The sequence below is a fragment of the Odontomachus brunneus genome, unplaced genomic scaffold, assembly GCF_010583005.1.
Source record: "Odontomachus brunneus isolate Ranch 3 - 2012 unplaced genomic scaffold, Obru_v1 Obru_scaffold_015, whole genome shotgun sequence".
Classification (NCBI taxonomy): Eukaryota; Metazoa; Arthropoda; class Insecta; order Hymenoptera; family Formicidae; genus Odontomachus; species Odontomachus brunneus.
This window is the reverse complement of record NW_022639465.1, coordinates 962996-990841: the sequence shown is the minus strand read 5'-3', so window position 1 is coordinate 990841 and position 27846 is coordinate 962996. Positions and strand designations below refer to the sequence as shown.

At 33.8% G+C, this 27846-nt stretch overlaps 2 protein-coding genes and 1 pseudogene across 13 annotated transcripts in view; 1 reads left to right on the top strand and 2 right to left on the bottom strand.

The window, feature by feature from the left end:
• The window catches only part of LOC116841267 (G-protein coupled receptor Mth2-like), a 32200-nt gene extending 18590 nt beyond the window's left edge, over window positions 1–13610 (bottom strand). For 3 of the 8 annotated variants that reach the window (XM_032808997.1, XM_032808998.1, XM_032809002.1), the window contains exon 1: window positions 6984–7509. Coding sequence is in view for 3 of the 8 variants with exons in the window: in XM_032809003.1 (XP_032664894.1) it covers window positions 12615–13500 (886 nt within the window). In the remaining 5 variants the exon portion in view is untranslated. The other 5 variants (XM_032809005.1, XM_032809004.1, XM_032808999.1 and 2 more) reach the window with 5 other exon arrangements.
• Window positions 1927–21579, top strand: LOC116841269 (annotated as a pseudogene).
• A 1548-nt stretch (window positions 21580–23127) lies between these two features.
• The window catches only part of LOC116841284 (G-protein coupled receptor Mth2-like), a 16433-nt gene continuing 11714 nt past the window's right edge, over window positions 23128–27846 (bottom strand). For all 5 annotated transcript variants that reach the window (XM_032809037.1, XM_032809038.1, XM_032809035.1 and 2 more), the window contains 3 exons: window positions 26953–27134; window positions 25307–25475; window positions 23128–23609 (listed from right to left, as the gene is read on the bottom strand). In XM_032809037.1, the coding sequence (XP_032664928.1) occupies window positions 23237–23609; window positions 25307–25475; window positions 26953–27134 (724 nt within the window). In that variant the 3' untranslated portion in view covers window positions 23128–23236. The remainder of the gene's footprint in view (window positions 23610–25306; window positions 25476–26952; window positions 27135–27846) is intronic.

Genomic DNA, 27846 nt, shown 5'->3' with positions numbered 1-27846 from the left:
TATATATATATATATATATATATATATATATATATATATATATATATTAGTATATATATTACATTATTTGTTGCACACACACACACATACACACACACACACACATACACACATATATATATACAGGGTTTCCGGCCACTACCGCATTATCTTTTAAGAACGAATTCCTGAGTTAATTTGAATAAACAAATCCTAATGCAAAATGAAATATTAATTTCAGATACTCATACGTAAGCTGCCCAGATATCTCGTTTTCCCGAATTAGTTTCGATTTTTCATCCTATGTCTCGGATTTCTTTGAATGCTGAACAAATGTTCAAATAAGAAATAAAAAATGATCTCTGGATATTATGGTCAATGCAATAGTTTTCAGTTCGTCTTGCACGAGACTATATCAGAATAGAAAGATCATATTGAACATTTCTCATGATTTTGTTAACAAATTTTTTTACACGTTTTTTTCAATTAAATTAAATTTAATTAATTCAATTTTGTTTCACACACGGAATCATTATTTTATTATTTGAATAAAGTTTTATCTCTTTCACTATTCAAATGCATTTAAAACCATTTGCTTTCGAAGTTGAGTAAGAACATCTGTTTTAGGAAACATTTGAGAAATAAAAGAAAGTATCTAAAAATAAAAAAGAATTCTACGCAGCTCCTAGTTTAGAAATCTAGAGGTGATTAGCTTCTTGACTTCCTGATGTAGTATCAAAAATATATTAAACCAACTAGTGAATTTCTAATTTATAAACACACAAGGTGTCCCAGACTCTCCTCCGCAACTTTTGTGGATTATTATAAAAATAATATCCACAAAAAAGTTGCAGAGAAGAGCCTAAGATACTTTGTGAATATATATATAATTTCCAGTAATTTCCCCCCTCCCTTGGACTACACGTTTAGTATGTCCCGGATTTGGGAGAATAAGAAATCTTGAACATCTTATCATATGCAAAAGAAGTCGAGATGCTGTCGAAGCAGTTTAGAAAGTTGTCGAGTTAAGCGTGAAGCGATCTCCGCGAGATTTCTAACCACGTTCCATCCGGTGACGCGGTCGGTGTGTAATACGCTGTTCGTAATACACAATACGATCATGAATACACTTATATAACTCTGCAACAATCCGATCCAGACAAACGGCAAGAAAAATCATCACGATTCAGATAATTGAATAGCTCGGCGCATAAGTGGTTAATTGCACTTAAGCAACGATCCCTCGTCGCGTTTTCAGCAATCCTCACGAACTTTTCGCGTTAACAGCGCAATAAACAATTGGAAGGCAGAAGAAGAAGTCGCACACTGTAGATATACCGATTGCGATGCAGCCATCGTATGAGAGCCAATCCTGCGGCATCAGTTGCACCATCGTCAGCATAACGTACGCCACCGACAGGCAGCCAACGTATCCGCGCAGCGTCAGGCCATGTATGTTCCTCATCTCAGGTAGCAGCCAGTAGACGACGAACGTGGCGACCAGGAACGGCACCGAGATGATCATTCCGTACGAGTAGACGATCTCATTGTCCTCATCGTCCGGAAACGCTTCTTCGCAGAAGAAAGCCAGATACTCCGCGTAATCGTAGTTCCGTACTCTCGCCAGGCAGTACTGATCGTAGTTCAGGAGACTATCCTCGTCTGTCGCCTCGGGGCGGTACACGGAGCCGTTCGACAGGAGATACCATTGCTCGTCCTCGTATAGATGCGGATTCAGGCCGTACCGGTTGCTTCCGGCACACGGGTTCCACACCAGGAAGGAGAAGTGCTCGTCGCTCGCGGTGATGTTCGTCGGCGCAAGGTCGACCTCGTAGACCAGCGGCAGCGTCGCTTCCGTCTCGTTCGCGCTTTGCACGCAGTCGTTCCCGGTGAGGAACGTACCGACGCGACAGCATAGCGACAGCCGAGCCTTCCCGGTGTCGTTGGCGTCATCGACTAACGAGTTGGTCTAGTCGTGGAATTCGAGGGAGTGCAGGCAGACAGTGTTAACCGGTGATTGATTTGAATTTGGTAGAGGAAACCGACTTAAAGTCGTTAGAACTCAAAGTTGTTAGAGTCGATTGAACGGATGAGTGATAATAAGTGTCGTTATATGGATGTTGTGATACTACTGATATAATACATCGACATCTTTCTTTCAACATCAGGTATTTTTGTTTCGTATTTTCTCTTGATATTATATCTTGTATCTATACTTATTAAGTACTACTTCGTTTCAATATCTTTCCAGTATATTTTTTTTCCAGCAAATGTATGCCAAAAATCATTTCAGTAAATGAGACCGAAGTTGGATGTCCTCTATTTAAAAATTTCAAAGTTATACTCTTTTCATTCATATATGTATATATAATTATACAGGTTGTCCCAGATCGCCTTCACAATCTCTCGTGAGGACGTAGAGCGAATTGAGATGAACACAAAAGTCCAATACCATTTTGCGATATTTGGAATAAATCTCAAGATATTAATTAAAAATTTGGTGAATGATCACGCGCGATATGGTAAATGAGATGCAGTGGCGTCGTCTGCCGTTGTATACATACACATTAGGTCAAACTGAACAAAAAAGTCCTCTACCATTTTGCAAATGATTACATAGATTTTCAGATATTAATTAAAGAAAATTTATGCATTATGGTAAACAATTTTGTAACAATTTTCTTTGATTAATATCTCAAAATCTATGTTGTCATTTGCAAAATGGTCGAGGACTTTTGTGTTCATCTCAATCTGCTCTACGTCTTCACGAGAGATAGTGAAGATGATCTGGGACACTCTGTATATAATTATACATGTCCATGTATGGAAAAAATTTATATATAAACATTTTTTTTCACGGAAACTTTTCAGACAATTAATTGTGGTGAATGACTGTATAAACATAATAGAGGTACCTGTATAACCTGTATTATATCTTCTATATATTAATAACCATCACAACCTTATTCACCGTATATTTTGTTTTATAATAACCAAAGTACGAACATCTAGCAACAGAAACATCTCGACCTGGTATCGGATTCATCATTCTATAAAATACGTATCTTAATTAATACTTCCAGTCTCCGCGAGAATTCTTCACAGCTTTCCTGCCGGCCTTCAATTCTGGACTAATTTTACCTCGTCCGCCTGATTGCTCGATTTCAATCATTTTATGAATGAAAATTGCATTTATTACGAGAAACAGTATGATATACTTGCAAAAAATTTTATTCTAATTAATAACACATCGCTTAACTTCATTCAGTCACGATTATATTAATATAAAATTTCGAGAGACTCAAAAATTTACTTTGCTATTACCATATTATAAACCAGTTTTTTTTCCATCTCTTAACTATTATATTATTCCGATCTTAATGAAACTCAGAGAGAAGTATTTATGTTTTAAAAAGATCATTTCGATTTTATATCCACTATTTCTCTCAAGGTAAATATTCAAAAGCTATATAAGCAACATATCTCTGGGGCCATATAACTTCAGTCTCCTCTATACGTGAACAAAAACAAGATACGCAAAAAATGACATTCATAATCGATTCAGTACATTTATAAAAATGTCTAGATATTTTCCTTTTCAACATTCAACAAATAGCCAAAAATTAGAGTAATTTGCAACTTACGTTTTAAACGTATCTTATGATTTATGTTACGTTTTTGCGGTTGTTTATTGATTGCTGAAGTAAAAAAAGAGCGTCCGGATATCTTTGGACGTATGTGCGGAGTCGATCAAGAGCGTCATTCTGTGCGTATATTATTTTATTTCCACGTATAGTGCATATAATTTTTGGCATACGATTATGCCATACGCTTTTGATGTTATCAAACAAGAATAATCATAGAAAAGACACAGGAGTCTTAACACATCCTTTTTGAGATTTTTAGATCACAAACTATAGAAAGGCTAGTATAGAAAGTGGAAGTATCTTTGTACCATAGCATGATTATTATTATTATTCGTAGACATATAAAATTCTTAAAAATAGCTTGCAAGATCAATACACTTTCCTGATTATTATATTTCCCCTAACTTTAAGTTTTTCTAAATTTGTATACCAGTATCGATATCGATATTTTTTTTCTGATATCATGAATGATATCAATACTCTTGATTAGATACCTGGTTCAATATGAGTGTCGACATTTTCGTGGTATCACAATATCCCTGGTCGTTGTAACTCATGTATTCCGAATTGATGTCACTTAATATGAAAAATTTGCCGCAAATATGAGATACGTGAGAACTTATGGGAATAAATTTTTTGCGTTACGTAATAATTTAGTCACTGTCAATATAAGCGATTATGCAAGCACGTAACTTTGAATGAGCTACTCTCGAGTTCCGGGATGCAATTATTTCTGGTAAGTTTTGACCGATCAGCAACGTGAGTTAAGTGCTTCTTTGGCTTCTCCGATGTATTCTATCATACTTATAAATCTCATTAATGAAAATTTATTTCTCAGTGAGTAAAAAATTATTGATGAAATGTTATTGCAACAATACCCAATCGTGAACAACGTTTTAAAATATGTAGTTTTTAATGTTGTATCGATATCATTACAAATGACTTCGCCATTTCAATATTTCTAGAACTTTTTGCAATATTCAACAAAATCATATTACCGTCCAGCAATATCTTTGGGATATTTTTAAAATATATAGCAGAAATGTTCGAAAGATACATGCAAAATCCACATTCCATATGTGTTACTCTGCAATGTTCTCTGTTCACTGGGTTTATTATTAGTCTTTGTCACGAACTTGGTAACAAGAAGATTAGGAGCCATTACGAAATAATCACGAGATGGGTGTGATATGCAGCAAAAAGCCGACACGAGTTAGGTAAATTAAAGTTCCGCAAGATACTTATCGCGTTTGGAAGCGCAATTACTTAGAATTATCTCTACCTCCAGATAGAAAGACGACAGGGTAACACTGTCTTCCCATGATCCCTGTAATTCCTCGGACATGACGCCTTCGACGGCAGTCGTGGTCAGGACCGCGAGAGACGCGACGAACATCATTCTCAGATGCCGTTCCATTTTGTACTAATTAGTGAGGTTGCTAACGGCGAGTCGGTATAATCATCGTCGGTCCTGTGTTATCGCACCGCGGAAGCTTACTCACGAAAGTACCACAAAGAACGTGAGACGAAGAAGAAAGGGAAAAAAATAGGTCACGATGACTCCCCCGAGAATGCCAAGCCTCTCTGGAGAGACGCCCCGTAACGATAATAATATAATATACACAATCGATCTAATTACTTTGTTAATCTAAACCGTTAATTCCACCACCGTTAGTGTGTGAACCGACAAACCAAACCTCGAGCGAGCCGGGGGGCAATGTGATGGCGGATGGTGGAAACTAATCCGTGTTGTCAAAGAGAGATGCACGCGCACGCGCTACGGCATTACTGCGAATGAAAAATATAGTTAGTTACAAAGGAAAGCATGTCTAATTACGAATAAAAATGAGACTGAATTGAACTTGAACGGGAAGTGACTCTTACTCCCTCCTCCCTCCTCTGCCTCGAAAGGTATCGTGTGCCCGCACACAGGAAAATATCATTCTGCTGCTAAAAAAAGTGATTATATAGTTTATTTTCCTTCTATTGAGTTACGATTATCTTCAGCAAAGAGTATTTTCTTGATAATGTGCTAATTAAAATATATTTGAAGGCCTTTACATACTAACTATGACATTATTCTAGAAGTGTCAAAGTAATGATTAAAATTTCGATCTGAGTCATTTATCACATCGGTAGAGTGTTGTTTTGCTTTTGAATACTTCTCTACTGATCAATTCGCAGGTTGTACTCGGATTTCTGAATTCCGATGCGCATACTGCGATTAATGGCTGTGCTTTAATCACTGTTTTCTAGACGAATTGCACGTGAATTGCCATAATTTTGCAATAAATTGCAATAAATTTTAATTATCACTTTGGTACTTCTGGAATAGTTCCGTAAAAGTAACTAAATCTTTAAAGTAATTAAAACATAATATAGAGTAATAGACAAAATACCAAATTTCTAAAATTCTAATAAATTCACAGATGTAATTTTTACTCTCAGTACTTATGAAAGCATTCTTTATTGATTGATACCAAAATTCATTTATTTGGCTCTGGACTAAGGAGAATGGCTCCTTGTCAATAAAATACTCCCAGACTGCACAATGTCCAAAATTGGGTCATAAGACGTCTTCAAGACATCTTCAAGACATCTTTAAGACAAGTTTATAAGGTATTGTCTTAAATATGCCTTAAATATGTCTTGTGATTCGATTTTGGACATTTGATAGTCCGGGACTCATTACTCTTAAAATATATTTATCATAAATTTAATAAATGTTTATTGTCATGCACTCAAGAGAAGAACTCATTCTTTTGAAGAATATTATAAAACTTTATTGAAGAAAAAATTGGTTCGACTATTAGAACTAAGAATGTGTTTTGAGTGAATTTGATGCTTATAAAATGAACGTATGATAGATTTGCGGATATACAAACTTTGTAAATACTTGAAACAAGTCACCTTTGAATGCAGTATGTATTTTTCTGTGTGTATGTAGATATTTTGCGAATACATCGAATGTTTGTCAAAGTGTAGTTCGATATCGCTAGTGATTTATATATAATAAGAATGCGAATCACTACTCTGTGATTTTGAACAAGAAACGTCTCACTAGTAACATCTCTTTCTGTTGATAACTAAAATGCACAAGTAAAGGCAAATTTGCGTTCGAAAGTAATTGTTGTTTGCATGAAATATCATCATGTGTGAATAAGTGATCAGCAAGTATCGACATAGAGTATTTACGCGTAGTTTGCGGTTTCGCTGTATTGTGATAATGATTAACGACATCTAATAGCAGCTAGTATATCGGCTGGCATTGCAGACACTTGACTAACCGGTGCCATTTTAACCGGTTTATTAAATAATCAAAATGAATAATTTATAACAAAAGATAAACATCGTTACCTGTGATGTGCTGCTGATATAAAATTATATTCTACTATTGTACGTATCGCAAGAACTCTATTTTGGTAATCTTCACTCAACAATTTAATCCGGCTGGGAGTGTTTGTAAAAGGGGGCGTATTTCTTGAGCGGATGTAATGTTAAGATATCAAACAATGGAATTTTTTCCTCAAAACATCACTGAATTATTTTTACACGCATTATAATATCACGATATTACAGTTTTGCGCGTTTATTCGAGAAGAGAACGAAAAGATCGACGGAGAAAGCGTCAGTTGTCGCGTATTATTTTTTTTTCTCGATCGTTTCACGAGTCGTAATACGGAAAACCCGTACAGATCAAATATGGCACTGTTATCGGTGACGATTGCGTGGACTTTCGGTTATCTCACTGAACGATAATAAAAGCCGATACCTCGCGGCTTCACAACTTCTTCGCACGAAGTGCGAGAGCGGGACGAGCGCGAGAATACGCGGGTTCTCGCGCGAGCAGCGATGCGAGACTACGGAACGAGCCGTCATCGACGGCACTAGGAAAGTAGCCTACCTGCTGTGAATGTATATACAGGGCGGCTCGGAAAGAAATGCGGCTCGGCTAACAATCTTTTCGAGATGGTGGCTTCGCCAATCCGACAGCCATATAAATTTAGACGTCTCGGCATTTGGATATCCAATGTTCGAATGAAAAGCCATTACTGTTTCGAGAGTATGACGAAACCTGAGAATAGATTTATGGTGTGGATGAGAACGATAGAAGACGAGCTTAACGAAGATGCCAAGCCTGGTGTGTTCCGTCGAAAGATTCGAACTCGATATCTCCGGAAGCGATTAATCGATATCGCACAAGCAGAGAAAATTTCATTAAACCCTGGAACAGATATTGGAATCTGATGTATCATCAAAGGAAATAGAAAATAAAATAAAAAAATACTCAAATGAAAGCTGAAAGTGTATTGAGAGAAACGAAAATAATAAAACGCTCAATAACCGGTATTCTTAGTTTTTGGCACTTTTACAGATTAAATTTGATCGGATATTAAGGCGTATTTAACACAGAAGTTAATAAATAAATAATTAATAAATCTCCATGCACATATCTTAACCTCACTTCGCTCGTCAAGAAAATCAGCATCAACCGAAAATGGCAAGATCTAAGGCTAGTAGCGCACAGAAAAACTTAAGCTATAAAACGTAAGCAGTAAGCAAATTCTTCTTACGATCCAAGAATCAACGACTGTGATTGGTCAATTTGCTTACTGCTTATGTCTTACTGTTTAAGTTTTTTGTGTGACACGACCCTTAATGCTGTTTGATTTTTATAAAAGTCAGTACTAAAGTACTTGTCGAGTCGCTAAATACAAATTTGAGATCAAAATTTGAAAGTTCAAATTAATATCAGATTCGAAATCAGCGACCCTAAAAACCTCCAAGTACCAAGTTCCATTCAAATCAAGTCACTTTTCGCATTTTGGTCCGCCATATTGAATCCGCTATCTTGAATTTCGAAATTTTCGAAATCAGTGACCCTAAAAATCCCCAAGTACCGAGTTTCATCCAAATCAAGTCATTTTTCCATTTGGTCCGCTATATTGGATCCGCCATCTTGAATTTGACAAAACTAATTTCAGATTCGAAAGCAGCGACGCCATAAACTCTCAAATACCAGGTTTTATCATAATCAAGTCACTTTTCGCATCTTGATCCGCTATATTGAATCCGCCATTTTAAATTTTCAAATTTAATGTTCAAATTCGAAATCAGCGACTCTAAAAACCCCTGGGTTTCATGAAAATCTTGCTAACGAGAAAAAAATAAAATGAAGTGCACATTAGTGCGTCAATTTCATTTTTGGTACATCCTTTATTTGACGTAAAAGTACGTCAATGCCAACGAAGTGGTTAATATTTAATAAAATAGCCGGCATTCTCGGTTTTTAGTACTTTTGCGGATTGGATTTGATGAGATTTTATAAGGCGAAATGGGGATTAAAAAAGAAATCATTAAATAAATAATGAATCCCCATGCACGCATTTTAATATTCAGTAAAACCTGCGCAAGAGTGCTGAGAAGTGGCAGGCGCCGCAACAAGTGCCGACTATTGGACTTTTCATACCTTGCTTTTATCCCACCCTATATGTACCGTTCCTTCCAGCATGAAAGCAAGCAGCAGATATGGGAAAACCGGTTCGCTGGTATCTCACATATGTGTAGTGGTGGGGAGATCATTAACATTTGTTTTACGGGGAATCGAAGATAGGGTTGTCTCAAGCGGCGCCGGCTAGGATATTCCAGTTCCGACTTTCCTCGTAACGAAACGAATTTCCTTGGTCGTATTGATCGCATTTCACGGGGTTGCCATTCCTACATGTTGGCGCGAATCGAATGCCAAGGATTAAATCGTATCAGCAAGTGCAGACAGACGTTTGAATCATTCGTAATCGCTGCGATATCAGAATCGCGCGCTCGGCAAAACGTCCCGTTGATTCACGAAACGCGGCGTTTATATATTACGCAGTGAGTGAACTAGATGCTAGTTGCTAGTTGTTGTACATATTAATGCATATAAAAATGCTCATAGATTTATTTGCATACAAATGAGTTGATATGAAATTATTCCTATCATTATTGGTTGAAATAACTCGTTATGAAAATCGCAACCTTTGGCGCGCTCGGCGAGGGTCTGTAAAACCTGAAATTTTATATCTTACTTTACACTACAACGGATTTATATTTTTACACTATAAAAATATTGCCACCAGTTCTCTGTTTTTCGCTATTATGTGTATGTTCTTCTTGACATTAAGTCTCTATCTGATAATAATAGCAACTGTAGTAAATCCCTGTAGAAAGTATGGAAAAAAGAATAATAAGAAAATATAAAGAACTGAGCGTTGGACAAAAGGAAAAGTTGAAAAGCGCAATGATTACAATCGAACAGAACGTCACTACTGAGTGAGATATTATTTGTGATAACCGTCCGGCTCACATATAACATCAAAGTCTATATTATTGTTACTAAAATGTTACTGCAATATTTACAATAAATTAAATTTTTTATCATATATAATTATTTTCTTTACCGCAGAATAATACGTTAATATTACTAAAACATTAACTTAAGATAGTAACTCCCTGGGAAAAAGAGGATATGGATTTTATCCATATATGGCTATATATATAATCATAATAATACAGGATGTTTTAGATCACCTTCACAATCTCTTGTGAGGACGTAGAGCGGATTGAGATGAACACAAAAGTTCCATGCCATTTTGCGATATTCGCAATAAATCTCATCAATATTAATTAAAAAGTTTGGTGAATAATTACGTGCGATATAGTAGATGAGCTATAGTGGCGCCGTCTGCCATCGTGAACTTATACATTAAGTCAATCTAAACAAAAAAGTTCTACCATTTTGCAAATGACCACATAGATTTTTAGATATTAATTAAGGAAAATTTGTACATTATGATACACAATCATGTAACAATGCACTCTGGACTGAGGTGCCACTGCAGTTCATTTCTCTGTTATAATGTCTCTAAGTCATGATAAACATCGCTGCCATCTTCAGCAACATAAATAGTAGCTTCTAGAATGTAATGTTGATACAGTATTCAGAGTTGAGTAGTAACTTTTAAAAAAGTTAAAAGTTAAGTTAGAAGTTAAAAAGTTAGTAATTTTTAACTCAACTTAATTAAGCTTAAATAAGTTTACTTTTAACTTAAACTTAGTTAATTTTTACGCATTAACGTTGACTTTTTTTACTTTTTTCAGTTACGTTAATTTATTTCATCAATATTAAAGTTGCGTAAAAATCATTGACCACTTTAACAGACAGGTATATAAGAGCAGTATTCATAACCAAATCTTTATTTATGATTGTTTCAAATTTATTTTTAGATACTGAATGGATTGTTCCATTGGCTACGAAGCATCTGAAAATGAACTTGAAATAATTTTTAATAAAAGATTTGACTGTATCTGTGTGGTCCGATTCACGCTTACAGCACGCTTATAGCACTATAAGTGTTATTCTACCTTTATTGTTCATTATGTGCCAAAGAATGAAAGAATGAAGCTTCTAAGGTTTCGATTGTATATCTCAAAATAGAGTGAAAATGACAAAAGTAAGCAAATTTATTAGAATATTTGTAACTTCATTGATCAATGCCTAGTGAATTTGTTCATTTTTGTAATTTACACTCCGTTTCGGAATACACAATCGACCCCCAGCACTGTAATGCGTTGTCTACAATGGCAGTAGGAGTAACAGTAAGAAATAAATAGTATAAGCAAATGGACCAATCACAATCGATTATTCTTAAATCGTGGGAATGGAATGAGTCAATTTGCTTACTGCTTATTTCTTACTACTATTCCTACCATTGTAAACAACGCATAAAGGGACGTCTACATTGGAAGTAAGTAGGAAGTAAGAGTAAGAAATTGACCAACCATAGTCGAATGTGAGAAGAATAATCAACTATGATTGGTCAATTTCTTATTCTTACTTCCTACTTCTTACTGCTTATTTCCAATGTAGACGTCCCTTAATACTCAATCTATAATATGTGTAATAAGCTTTAAGCCGTAAGAAATTAATGAATTACAATTGATTATTTTTCTATAAGTCGTTCTGTGATTAGTCAATTTCTTACGACTTACTTAAAGCTTACTACACTTATTGTAGATCGGGACATGAAGCTAGTGGCACATAGAAAAATTTAAGCAGTAAGACGTAAGCAGTAAGGAAATTGACCAATCACAACCAATTATTCTCTTTACGGTCGAAAAATAATTAACTGTGATTGATCAATTTGCTTAATGTACTTTCATTACTTCACATAAATTTAAGCTAAATTTAAAGACTAATTATGAAATAAAAAAAATACATATATAGTTTTAGATAATTAAGTTTTTCGTAATTAACTTCTAACTCTTTTTTTAACTTTTTAACTGTTAACTGAGTTAGTATTTTATTTGAATAACTTTTAACGTAAACCTAATTATTTTATAGCGAACTAACTTTTAACTTAACTCAGTTAAAAACTAAAATTAACTTACTCAACTCTGGTACTATTTTTGTACTATATATGTGGCCGGCTCGTAAATTTTGCAGATGTTTCGGCATCTTTTAGAACGCGCTTTGCTTCATTTACTCGTTAGTAGAAGAGCAGAAATAGCGAAGAAGAGCAAAGTGCTGTTGTACAACGTAGTAATAACCCCGACCCCCTCCCTGCAGTCTTCTCCCTCTTTAATTAACGCGCAACGTCATTCGCCTTCGTGTGTAGACACTCCCCCGAGATTATATTCCCCTAGCTTAACATTTTATATCGGAAAAACAAGATATAGAATTACATGGTAGGCAATATGCGGGTTTAATATAAAAAGAGTAATGACACTATATTAACTTTGATTTCATAAAACCTGTTAATACGGTGATTTTAACGCGCTCTCATGAGACGCGACTGTTAGTCCGCCCCGCATTGTTCTCCGAAGCAATAACATCGCCGGATCTATTTCTTCTTCAGCGGCTCGTAAAGTTCACCGTCTCAACCCGCGGGACGAATTTCCACCGCGAATTCGCTGAAAGAACTGAAGCGAAAGACAAAAGTGGCTGCTTACCTATGACGTTGCACCGGTCCCATTCGAAGACGTAGTTGACCAAACTTGTGAAGACGTACGCGATGATGAGGCAGATGACGTAGCACATGAGCGTTTTGCCATGGAGGTTCCTCAGCTCGGGAATGATGGCGTACACCAAGAAGGAGGCGATGAGAAACGGAATGGAGATGATCATGCCCACCTTCTGGATTTCTGTGATCTGCTGCTCGTCCGCCTGCGTGGCCTTTACATGCGCCGGGACGCAGGCGAGCATGCTGACTTTGTCGAGATTCATCCTCCAGTCCAAACAGTAGTCCCACGGCTGCAGCTCCTTCTGCAAAGAGTTCGCGAGAAGGATGCCGTCCGCCTGAAGGGTGACATCCTCTTCACCGTCTTCCTCGTTGAGAGGAAGTATCAGGAACTGATCGGGACAGAAGTTCCCATTCGCCTCCCTCAGAACAAAGTGTTCTCTCAGCTCGCCGATGTATCGGATCTCCTTGGCCAGTTGTTCCTTGGTCAGGCGCAAAGCCGGCGTTTTGTCGGCGGGCGAGTCGATGGCAGGATCTTTCCGCGGTATCTCTCCGCACGACGGTTTCTTGCCGAGATCTCTGCGGATGACCTCGTTGCTGCGGCAACATTTCCTGATACATTTCCTGTGCAACCTGCAGATGCAGCCATAAGTGAGATTGCCGTCGGTCCAGCGCAAGTCGGCGGGGTAAACCTTGCCGTCGTAGGTGAAGTCGCCGTCGCCGTTCTCCAGGAGCACGCTGAGCGACATCGAGCATCGTGGATCGTCGCGCAGCGGTCCATCGGTGACTGCAGCGGCAGCCGCGACGGCGATGATGGCGATTAATAGACCACACGCGGCGAAGAGGACCGCTGAATTGAAAGCGGAGCGGACGCGCATCGCAACAAGGGCGCCGAAGAGCGTAAACTATCAGCCGACTCCGACGATCACCCGCGACGGCTCCGCTCCGCCCGCATCTGCGTCGGCGGTTGCGCGGCGCCGCGACGCTTTCGTCGATTGCACGCCTCGCTCGCTCGCTCGTTCGTCAGCGAGCTCGTCGTGGATGACGTTCAAGAAGAACCTCACTCTTCGCCGCGCTTTATCGGCATTTGTGTAAACGACGCCGGGGAGAGGCGATTGGCCCCTCTAGCGCCTCGAAATATGATCTCGATCGATCAGTCGGAAGGAGAGGACGAAGGCTTGAAGGTTCTCAAAACTCGCTTGCAAACTCGTGAAGTAAGCTCAGAGAATGAAGATTATACTGAGGAGAGATCGGATAAAACGGATCAAATTTGGTTGCGTTTACTGCAATCGAGTCAAATTAAATAAAAATTAGGTCTGTTCAACAATCTAAACTGAATGATTAGAACTTTTAACTAGTAAATTTGGTCAAAAGTAAAAGATTAGTAGAAACTGAAATTTAATTATATGGATGTTACAAATGTTTTTTCAGCTAACAAAAAAGATTGATCTAATTGTATAATATAAATAATTTCACCCAGAGGATGGAACGTAAAATAAGACGATAAGTACATTGAACTAATAATAATTGGATGTTTGTAAGATTTGTTTAGCTAGAAGAAATCATTGTAACAGGTTCCTTAAAATTATTACAATATACAGAGTTCGGTTACACGACTCAGCGGCCATCGACAGGTTGCGCTAGATATCTCGCTCGATCGCAGATAAATTCTCGTTGCGGAGAAATATAAATAGCAAATTAGGCTTCCTCGCTTGAAGCTTAATGCGTCGTCTACAATGACAGTAGGAGTAGTAGTAAGAAATAAGTAGTAAGCAAATGGACCAATCACAATCGATAATTCTTAAATCGTGAGAATGGAATTGGTCAACTTGCTTACTGCTTATTTTTTATTACTACTCCTACTGTCATTGTAGAGGACTCATTAGGATTTGAACACAAAGATTGTCGCAATCGTTTCCGACAATATCGTAAGTCAGTGTTAGAAGTCAACGCATAAGGATTGACGTGGACGTATGCTGCAATCGTCCGATTTTTTTTATCATATTTGATATAACATATGTCAATCCTTGTGCGTTCCGACATCGACTTACGGTTCCTTGCATTGTTTATTTCGTTTCGTGACGTCAGAAGCGAGAAAATATATGCTAAAAATTCTTGCGACATACGTTGAAATAAAAATATATATCCATAAAGTAACACTTATAATCGATTAAACAAATTTGTAAGATATTCCGTGCACTCCTTTTTTGTTTTAACAAATAACAATTTGTTGTAAATTACCGCGACATATAATTCATCTTGTTAACCTATTTCTCCGCCTATTTCTATTCAGATTAATTTACGATAAATTATTGATTATTAAAGCAAAAGAGGAATACACAGAATATTTCACAGATTTATTTAATTGATTACAAGTGTCACTTTATAAATATGTCTTTTTATTTCAATGTATTTCAAGAATTTTTAACTTGCATTTTCTCGTTTCTGACGTCATAAAAAAAAGATAGACAATGCGAAAGACTAGAACCCTTACGTCTATTGTAGGAAACGATTGCATCAATCTTTGTGCTCAGGCCCTAAAGCTAATATCACATCTGTCGTACGACAAGTTCGTCGGATGTTTTAATTGGCTGTCTAATAGAGAATTTCTAGGATACCTGGAAGAAAAGTTAACAATCTTAGGAGAATTCTATCCATCAGCCCAATCGACTCGTCCGACAATACTTGTACGGTTCGTATAATATTAGCCTTATATGATATATAAGCGTGTATGTACTACCTGAGGCCGGACCGTAGGTCCGCCTTTTTTCAAATTTTTTCCCGACTTCTGTTGCCTTTGGTTGTGTATTATTATATTTTTTATTGTTAAGTTAAAATTGTTAATCTCTTTTAAATAATAAGTAGAGTAAACACTGTTTAAATTAACACACTGCGGCTCCTCCGCGAATTACCGAACACGAATAGCGAGAATCGAGAAGTCGTATCGGAATTGGCCTCTGTATCACCGATGTACTCAGATAATAAAGGTACTTCACAAGCGGGAGCCGTCAAAGAACATTTGAAGACGTAAGAAGTGATAGTGAAGAAAAGTGGAAACAAATATGGGATAATAAGCTAAATAATAAATGATGCAAAAGACAATATTTTAAGGAAGCTTTGGAGAGAAAGAGGTAAGAGATTGAAGAAGATTAAAGAGAAAAAGAGAAATAGGAATAGGAAGGATGGAAATGTTTAGGATGTTAAAAGAATAAATTATGACGGATATATAAAGGAATCGCATGAAATATAATGTTATGATAGTACTACATAGGCAAGTTAGAATAAAATAAAATAGATTGGATAATATAATATTTATAGTAAATATATATAGGTATGGTAAATATATATAGATATATAGATATATATAATGTGGTAAATATATATAGATTGTAACTATTGAGATATTGAAGTAAGAATATGGAAAGAAAAAAATTTAATATAAAGGATGTGAACGGATAAATATAATTAAGATAGTATTTTGTAAGCTAAATTTTCCTCTTGACAATGCAGATGAAGTAATAAATAACTATCAATAACGTTCTATTAATGATTTTTTTTGCTTATTAAGTTTTGACTCTTATAATAATATTGATATATACAGCATCATGTAAACTTACTTTTAGACTAATGCGAAAGATCCTCGCAGATTCGCGTACACGGTCTTCACGCCGTTCCAACTTATCCCGTCAGATACAAGATGAAATCTGCATTGGGTCGGATGCAGCTTACGCAGATCGTATAATCGACCGATACAACCAGAGTGTACATTCTTTGAGTTTAATTGCGTGTCACTCAATTGCATATTATTCCCTGATGATTGAGAAATTAATTCGAGCTTTAATTCCCCTTCTTGACTGTAGCTGAAAGAAATAAAGTATATATATATACATACAATTAGAGTTTTAATAGGACACGAGAATAATGAAAAAAAAAATTTTTAATGTCGAGTTTACGTTGTACAAAGATACACTATTCAGTAAGAAAGAAATATAAAGTCTACATTTTTACGTTGATATTATGTATAAATTTTAATCTTTTTTTGAATAATGTTTTATAAATTTTTTACAAATATTGCTTAATATAACATTAAAATTTCCAAATATTTTTAAGATATTTCAAAAATATGAATAAAAATATTTTGTTAAGTATTACCATAATACATTTATTAAAAGTAAATATTAGCAAATAACTTGTACACATAAAAAAATTAATCAGTTATTACACAACACGTTCTAGGATCATTTTAAATGTACTTAGGAAACTTTTCGGTGTAAAGTCATAACTATAACGTAAAAAAATACAATAGTTTAGATAAGTGTCTTTTGTGAGTTATGGTAAGTGAACTTTTATATGTTTTTGTATTACGTTTTGTATTATGTTTGTATTATGTTTTTATATACTTTTATGTTTTTGTATTTGTTGTAGCGTTATTTTCGTAAAACTGTTTTATACTATTTATAGAGTTGGGAAATAACTCGTTACTTGTAACGTTCCCGATAAAAAATTTTTCATGCAAAATTTTGTATGAAATTTGTCTATACATAATTATGTATAATTATATATAATCATATAAAATTATATATAATTATACACAATTATGTATAACAATATGTATAATTATATATAAATTTACGCGTAATTATGTAAAATTATATATGAATTTATATATATAATTAAACATAATTATATATATAAATAGAATGTATGAACATGAATGGACAAATTTGATACATAATAATATATAATTATATATAATTATATATAATTTTATATAATTTTATATAATTATATATGAAAAATTTTTCATTGAGTTATTATTGTTACCGTTATCGTTTTTTCGATAACAATCGTTACTCTTTCCTATTCATGCTTATTATCTGGAACTCATATAGTACTAATGTGTTGAATACATCCTACAGACATTCCACGAATATTTGCTGATGATTGTTGAATTGATTTCTCTAGGATATTTGGGACATTTGTGCTGTATGCATATATACCCTTATAGAAATGTAATACTGATAAGTAATAATTTAACCAGTGATAATTACTGTTGTCCAATAATTATATTACTCGTACAAGTAATAAAATTATTATTTATTACTGGCCAATTTATTATAGCCAGTAATACTTTTCTATAAGGGTAATCAGACGACTGAAAGCAATTTTCCTCAATGAGTTTTTTAACGTATCCCGTATCAAAAGGAAAATTTGCTTTTTAATCGTTCTCAAGGGATGCACTTTCCTCATAAAGAAAAAGTGTGGCAACTTTTAATTATCTAATTGTCACAAGGTCGTGTATGTACAGATTATAAAAAAATACCTGTCGTATCACGTTGCTCTTTCCCGGTACGTTATTAAGATACCGGCATGCAAGCGTTCGAGCATCGAGCATCAAAACCGTGCGCAGCACTTTTGCGCATAAATCTACCGTTCAGATTTCAGCGTCTTGACGCTATTAGGGCAATGTTGCATGATAGAATCCATGTCTTTTTTTTCTGCGAATATTTATAACATCCAAAACCTTTTTTTGTTTTGCTCATATTGCATTTGCAATTAGTGATATTAATGTAATTAACTCCATGTTTTGTTTGTAATATTCGTTACTGATAATGCTATTACATTTTAATAACCACAAATGATGCCGATAATTAATAAACATTTTATAATATCTTGCAGTTTCTTCTGAATTGCTAATAAATATCTCGAAATTCAACTGACAGTATGTAATCAAATTCAGTATGTAATCAAATTAATCTTGCGTTTCAGCAACAACTCACTATATATTACTATGCATGTGCTCAACACTTGCCGCTCGACGCTCGACGCTCCTATGTAAAAACACCTTTATATCATACCAGAAAACGCGTCATGCACACCTTTGATATAATCCTCGCAGGGTTCATTCACAGTGGATCAATTGAGTTTATAAAAAGGAAAAAATTATAATTGGTAATTATATAACAAACGTCTGTGGAATCCGTACTGTCCTTCTTTCATTTCAATATGTCTGGCGTCTTTTTATATCTTGCAGACGTTCTGAATTTCAAATAATTTAAATGGACACAGTTGGTCTGTTCTTTTCAGCTGCATTGCTCAACTAGTGCAACAAGTTAGAGTGAGAAAACATATACTTGTCTCACTTTAACTTATTGCACCAGTTCAACAGTGCAGCTGAAAAGAACAGATTGTGCACAACTTCGTTATTTCACAGTAGCGCTATCTATAGCGACAACGTTTTACCTCCATTTGAATTGTAGTCAAAACAATTCACGATATTATCGACTATGGAAATTTATCGTCAAAGAATAATGATTATCTATCATTGATAAATTTTCGGTCAAAATAGTAATAGATATTTAGAAGTAGAATTAGTAATAGAATCGAATATTTAATTTTATAAATTATTCAAATATATATAAAAACTCTACTCTTTCTAAATATATCGAGGTTAAATAAAATTAAATCGCGCGCGCAGAAAGTCCTAATACATCCAGAACAAAATAACAATATTATAAAGAACAATAAAAGCCAAAAATTTAAATTATAAGCGTATAACATCTGCCTTTTTGGCTTTTATTGTCTTTAATAATATTAATTCCATTTAATATTTAGAGCTACAAGTTTTTGTTTTTACTTTGAGAACAAAATATTTGAAAATTTATTTGTGGAATGTAAAGCTTACTTTTATGAAAGAAAGTTTATTTCTGTGAATAAACTTTATATCCCACGAATACAAATGTACTAGTCTACATTCAACTCCAAATTTTTTTGACGAGCACAGAGTACGTTTATATTAATATTATCGGGATAACTGACCGATGACGTTAAATCGCCGTATCAAAGTGGCTCAACAGAATTACAACAGAGACGAACTAGTGGAAAATCATGCAGAATACCGCGATCAAAACTCGTTCGCCAGAATCCGCTTCTCTACTTCGTGATTGTCATACGTTATCAAGTGTAGTGTCTCGCAAAGTATATCTAGCCATACGTTAATCGCGTCGCTTGGAGTGCTCAGTGCAATTGCTGCTTGCCGTGTCTTTTTATTTAACGTCGACGAGGTATTTCACGTAATTTTTTATCGTGTTCGAATTACTCAAAATTGGCACTCAGCTGCCGCTTTCATTTATTGCACATCTTTGGAAAGAAGAAAAAATTTGCACCAATTTAAACATCTTTGTTTCATGTATATCTGTGTATACATTTGTGTGTTTTATTAAAACGCGCTAAAAATCTCCGCTAAAAAAGAATTCAATATAAAAACTAAATTGTTCTTTAATAAATTAAATTCTAATGAATTATAATCAGATCATAATACAATGATTGGTTTGACTGATTAATTTAATTCCTTTTGCTCTCATCGTTGAAGTGAATGATGTAGATGTGATAATTAATTTCGTTATTTTTTTGTTGAATCATAACTGTCAGGAATCTCTCATAACAATATGATAATTAATGCGTGTGTCATGTGATCAATCAACAATAGTCTGCAGGGGAGCATTGTGATGTAACTTGTGGCATGTGACACACTTGATGAAAATTGTCCTTGATTGAATCATCTAATAAATCTGACGAGTATTTTGCGATATCGTAACATTAACGTACTATAAAATTTAAAACTTTAAATGCTCCACAAATTATAACAAATTGTTCTATATGTTTTAGACTTGATAGAATAATTCTTCATCCATCAATTTTCATACATTTTTCTTTTTAATGTTTCAGATGGTGAGTTTGGACAAAATAATGAGCACATGGAAACGTGCAGATGCTGTAACGTTTGATGTAGATTCTACTGTCACGACAGAAGGAGGTATTGATGAGCTTGCAAAATTTTGTGGGAAAGGAGAGCAAATTGCTGAATTGTATGTCCTTTACTTGATCTTTACTACAATTCAACATAGTTTATCATACAGTAGCACATGAAGATTCAAAATCACTATTATAATATAGTATATTAAAATGTATGTTTCAGGACTAAACGAGTCATGCAAAGTGACATGACATTCCAACAGTCTTTATCAGATTGCAGATAATTTATTTAGATTGCAGATAATAAATCCAAATTTAGCACAAATAAAAGAGTTTTTGAATACTCATCAATCAAAACTGATGGTATTAAGTAAGAAATTCATATTTTTTAACGTAGGATTAAACACTCCTACGTTATTAAAATATTATATTGTACACAATTGCGAATGTGTTCAAAGAATTAATGTCAGCCTTACGAGCTTTGGGAAGCAAGTGTTTCTTGTCTCTGGTGATTTCCACTCCCTCATCATGCCAGTTGCTGCACAACTTAACATTTCACCTGAAAATATTTATGTTAACAAATTGAAATTTTACTTCATAGGTAAATATTCTCTAATGAATTTATAGCTATTTTTTGGGACATACATATGTATAACTGTGTACAGGAGAATATGCTGGATTTGACGAGAGTCAGCTAACTTCTAAGAGTGGTGGCAAAGCAGAAATAATACGACGTCTTAAAGAACAGGAAGGATTCAAGATTGTTATCCATATCGGTGATGGCGCGACAGATTTAGAAGCATCGCCGCCAGCAGACGCATTTATAGGTTTGTAAAATAATTGCTTAAAATTCTATAAAAATTCTATAAAACAAAGCTGCTTATAAATGTCAGTTAACATTATTTGTTAGTATCATGATATAAATTGCACTGTGAGTGTTTACTGCAAGGCATACTTATTTTCGTTACAGGATTCAGCGGGAATGTAGTTAGAGAAAATGTAAAATTGTGCTCACAATGGTATGTAACGAATTTTAATGATCTCACGAAATGTTTATAATTGTAGATATAGTATATAACATAAAATAATTTAGTGCGCATAAATATGTATGTATTTATGTCTGTCAGCGCGCGCGCGCGTGTGTGTGTGTGTGTGTGTGTGTGTGTGTAGAGAGAGAAAGAGAGAGAGAGAGATATGCTAAATACCCGATAAAAAATGTTTCATGCATAATTATATATAAAATTTATCCTTATATAATTATGTATAATTATGTATAATTATATATAAAATAATATAAAATAATATAAAATAATATAAAATTACATATAATTATACACAATTATGTATAACTATATGTATAATTATATATATTTGTATGCGTAATTATGTAAAATTATATATGAAATTGTGTATAAAGTTATACATGATTATATATAAGTAACATGTATTAATATGTATGGGCAAATTTCATACATAATTGTATATAATAATGTAAAATTATATATAATTTTATATAATTATGTATGAAAAATTTTTTATTGGGTAATGTATACTGTAAAATGTTAATGTTTTATAAAAATAATTGCTGATGTTGCATTTTCAAATACTTCCGTCAAATTGGATTCATAAATAACATGTTTTATTCTACACGCAGATACACACAAATACAATGAACAATTATGTGTTTAGTGTGTAATTACGTGTAGTATAATTTCTAAGATCATATACAATCTACATATACATTAGATTAATTAATAATTGTTATTACTGCCATAAGTATATTCGTTTATAATTCTGTACAGATACACACACACACACACACACACACACACACACACACACACACACACACACACACACACATATATATATATATATATATATATATATACAGGGTGTTCCCAAAAGATGGTACCAAATTTTAAGGATATGTAGTACTCGTTAAAACAAACCAAAAACTCTTAATAAACAGTACTCCGAAAAACTTTTATTTCTGAGTTATGAAGCATTTTGTTCTATGTAAAATAGAAAATAAATTAAATCTACAATAAATGTTCATTCGCGGACGCCCGTATGTGACCACCTAATTACACAGGGATTGTTGTATTCAATTTTGGATTGTGGACCGTGTCTAGTTTTGTGTTATCTGAAAAATGGCTAATTTTTACACAAATTCTGAAATGACGGATATTCATTTTATGTATGGCAGAGCAAAGGGCAATGCTTCAAAAGCAGCACGCTTGTATCATGCCGAATCGCCGACAGCCAAGTAGAAGAATGTTTAGCAAAATTAACGCCATTAACCAATTGTTTTCAAGAAAGGTGAATAGAACGTGGCGGTCCAGTTGTATAGCCACCTCGCTCACCGGATTTAAATCCGTTGGATTATTATCTATGGGGACACTTAAAGAGCATGCCGAAAGATGAATATTTTACGAGATATTTTGTATTCTATGTCAAAATGCTGGAAATTTCAGGGGTTATTACTCGAAAAGTTCTTAACGAAAAAATATTTTATTATAGTAGAAAGCTATAGTTTTGGAAAGCTCTCGAGCTATAAGCTAAGCTATAAGAATATGTAATAATATATAGGATGTTCCATTTAAAAATTGAAGATGACTTTCATATGACCTTCAAATGACTATTCAAGGTCAAACCAATTATACCTTTTTATAGATCCCTTCGAACCAAACAACTTTTATCTGAAACAGTTTTCTTTAAAATGGTTTGTTTTCGAGATATTCAACCGTTTCCAGACTTTTCTAATATCATGTATGTGTGTATATATATATATATATATATATATATATATATATATATATACAGACAGGACACTGCAAAAGAAATTCTCTCCTCGCATTATACATTAGGGCAGTCGGTCGAATTCTCGTCGGACGAATTCTTCGCGCGACAGTTCGAATTCTGTATGTAGGGGTTGATCTTCTCCTGAAGTGACATCCCCTTTGTGATGGTGTGCGAGGATGTGCTGTAGCAATCACTACGCGTTGAGTTTCTGGAGAATATGTCTTTTCGACAACCAAATCTTTTTAGTAGTAGATTCCTGATATTGTCCTTCCACACGAATATGATGAAGATGAAGAGACCCTGCAGACTATTTATCAGGTCGGTGACGTACCAAACGACTGGCGGCTTGCTGTCGAACAACCACGATAATATCTCCATGGACCAGTTTATGCCCATCACGATGAACAACTTCAAGTACAGGAGAAACCTGTAATATATTTTTCATGTTATATTTCTTGCGATTACGGCGCAAGCGAATAGTTTTATCGACTACGTTAACGAAGACAGCCTAAACCCAAGTAATGATATCCGTGCAAGTGCTGTAGTCTATGTTTGCACATAGTTAGCACGAAAAATTAATAATTAAATGTACAAAGAATCTTTGAGAGTTTCAAAATTATAACATCAGGCACGTAAAATGGTCGAATTTCAGGCACGGTTGAATGATGATTTTGTAGATTACAGTGACTATTTCAGTATTTAATTTAAATTGTTTTAAAACTGTTATATTGCTCTGCTATTTATTAGTTATAACGATATAACACGGCAACATAAATATAAAACGTTTTTGCATTATATCTATGTTATGTAATATTTTTATATCTAGATATTGGATCATTCGTTTTAAATTTAAAAATATATGGCTTAAGATGGCTTTTAAATGGTTTAAGATAATTTAAGATGGTTAAACGACTTTTAAATGGTTTAAGATGATCTAAGATGGTTAGATGGCTTTATTCTCGTGCCTTTTTCTACGTAAAATATGATGCATTAATATATAAAAAAAAAAGATGATCACAAAACGGCAAAACTCGTACCATGGAGTCGATTTTTAATATTGTGTAAACGTAGTTATTATCTTAATTAAAAAGACATTTCGCGAATAGTGCAAAGTGGAATCATTAAAACGGGCCACTATCTCTGAAATCATCTAAATGCATTAAAATCGCTGAGTTTGATAATCTTGTTATTCACGTGAATATTCGAGATATTATCCATGAGGATAAATATTTTTGGACGATCGCGGTTATCTTTAAATAGACGAGTAAATATTAAAAAGTAACGACGCAAATTTCGAGTAGAGCTTAAAAGTTTTTCTTAAGAGATTTTCTAAGAAGTGTGGCTTTCATCTGGCCCTTTACACCAAGAGCATTCACTTCGATTTTATATTCACACGGTCGTTCATCATTCTTTCCGGCATCGTAGACGTTCTCGCATCGTCGGAGAAATCTCGCGCCCGCGGTCAAAACGGCGGCGATATGTTTATTTCTTCAGAAGATTTCGTAATTATGAAAGCAAACCACGGCATGGGAAAGTCTCTGTCTAAAAATAATCACTATGTTAGGTACGAGGACCGATCGACATTATGTGAGGTCACTCGCAGGAGGCGTTATATCGATTTTATTAATTCTATCAGTTATGTGGATTAATGCATGTATCCCCAATGAAAAATTTTTCATATATAATTATATAAAATTATATTTAATTTTACGTTAATACATACAATTATGTATAAAATTTGCCCCTACATGTTAATATATGTTACTTATATGTAATCATGTATAACTTTATACACAATTTCATATATAATTTTACATAATTACGCATACAAATATATGTAATTATACATATAATTATACATAATTGTGTATAATTATATATAATTTTACATAATTACGCATACAAATATATGTAATTATACATATAATTATACATAATTGTGTATAATTATATATAATTTTATATTATTATATTTATTATTTACATATAGTTATATATAATTTTATATTATTATATATAATTATACATAATTATGTAAGGACGAATTTTATATATAATTATGCATGAAAAATTTTTCATCGGGTCAAGACGATAATGACGACAATGTTCTTTTCAAATACGAACCATTGCTTGTTGTCAGTGTGACGTTTGCTTTCCAAGCTTTTCAGCTGTTGAGCCGTGGTTTCCTTCTGGTACCGTACAATCTTCAACGCCGTGGAAATGAACAGGAAGATGTTGCAGATAACAGTGATACTCATGGGTAAGTAAAAATATAAGCTTCTTGCCTCATTCGCTGAAAGTAGAAAATAAATCATTAGTATTCACGTTTTATAAGTTACACGTGATATGTATATTCTTCATTTTAATTAATAATAATAGTAACTAGTTCAGATAGTCAGAGATGCTGAACATAGCATGCAAAAATTTAACACGGACCTTGTGATGCAAATATGTTACAACACATGTATTTAAAATATATTGTTTTAAGAAATACTATTTCACTATACAGGGTGTAATTGATCGATCAATCGCCGTGTACGGGTAGAACGGGTCAAAATAATCATAAAAATTATATATCATTTTGAAATTTTCTTAATATTTATTCCGTAATTAATTAAACTGTATAAACGAATAAGCGTACGAGAAGCAGTAGGACAGGCTCTGTATGTATAGTAAAAGAAATGACTTACCTCTTAACAATGATGAATAAATAGCTGATTTCGAGGCGGAGTAACAAGCGTCACGTATACGTTATTCCGCTTCGAAATCAGTTATTTATTCATCGTTGTTAAGAGGTAAGTCATTTTTTTTACATACAGATCCTGTCCTACCGCTTCTCGTATGCTCATTCGTTTAAACAGTTTAATTAATTACGGAATAAATATTGAGAAAATTTCAAAATGGTATATAACTTTTATGATTATTTTGACCCGTTCTACCAGTACACGGCGGTTGCTCGATCAGTTACCGGACACCCTGTATATGCTATATATTTTGAAATTTAAAACCTTTAACTTCCAATTACTATAATAATTTCGGATTAATTGCGTTTTTTTGCTGGCAAATAAACAGCAATTTTCATATGACATCAGTTGTTTTTCTTATATACTTTATATACTAACAAAATTCTTGTTATATATATCTTTGTGCTACAATTTTCAATACTCAATCCAGTCATCATGTGTCAAAATGTTTATCTGAGGTATAACATCAACTTTATTAGTATTTTATAACAACTTTATATATATATAAAAAATATTAATATTGTAATATATGATGTATTATACGGTTTCGTAGTAATTTTTTATTTAGGTAAAACGTATTTTGTATTTGTATTTTTGTATCGTTATAATTTTCCGAAGCATGCGCACGCAACATATACACCTTATAATATTTTGCTATCCTTTATACGCATATTATCTTATAATAACGACATAAAAATATAATCGTTACATTTTATCTAAGGCCGATCGACATTATGCGACGTCATTCGCAGGAAGCGACATATCAATATAACTAATTCCATCAGTTATATAAATTAATTCGAAAAAGAAATCCGAAAGGACTTTATTACAGAACCCGATATAATAGTAACTTCATTGTGTGACTTGAATATAATACAGTTAAAATAAGCAAAGGGCGAGACGAAAGCATACGCTTCTACGAGGCCTAAACACACGTATTACAATCAGAGTCCTAGCAGATTTAACGAAAGTTAGGCAAGACGGCCGCTAACGTTAAAGGAAGACGTTTATTTATGTCGTACTTACTCGAGAACCAACATCTAATTGTGCCAAACCCCGGTTTGATTAAAGTTTCCGGTATATCGGGGACGAAATCCATGATGAGACAGAGGATAGTAAGGGAGGAGGCGCAACCCCACGCGTAAATCGAATACATGATGAACTTCTTTTTCTCTCCTTGCTTCACATTTCCTGACGAGCGGAATCCGCTGCAAAATTATTTATAGCTTATTAGCATAATAATGAGAAAAACAGGCGCATGCATTACAAGCACACGTTAAAACAGTTATCACTTTTAGTCAAGTTTCCCGGAAACCCGACCACTTTAAATGCTTAATCTTTTTTCTTGATTCGTGCTAATTAAAAGATAATGAGTCATATGTGATATAGATAATTAATTAATTAATTAATTAATTATTTAATTAAATAATAAATGAGAATGTAAGCTAAAATACCTAATTATTGACATGGTCACTTTAACACTTAGACATTCTTAATCAATTTAACACTTCAGAAAAAACCTGTTTTTTATGATCAACATTGCAGTTAAACTTCTTGTCTGCACTTTATGATTCCAAAGGGGAATTTTATAATAAGATTGATAAAAAATCACCGCTGGTTGCAAGAAAAATTAAGTTTCTCCAGATATACACTGAGAAAAAAAGTTATTAAATTTCAAAAAACGTTTGTTTGGATAGTACTGTGAAGATATTTGTTTAAATTAAGTAATTATTTTCTAAAATAAAAAAAAACAAATTTAAATTTAAAACTTCTTTATTTAATTTTAGAAAATAATTACATAATTTAAATAAATATCTTTACAGTATTATCCAAACAAACGTTCTTTGAAATTTAGTAAATTTTTTTCTCAGCGTAGCAATATATATATATATATATATATATATATATATATATATATAT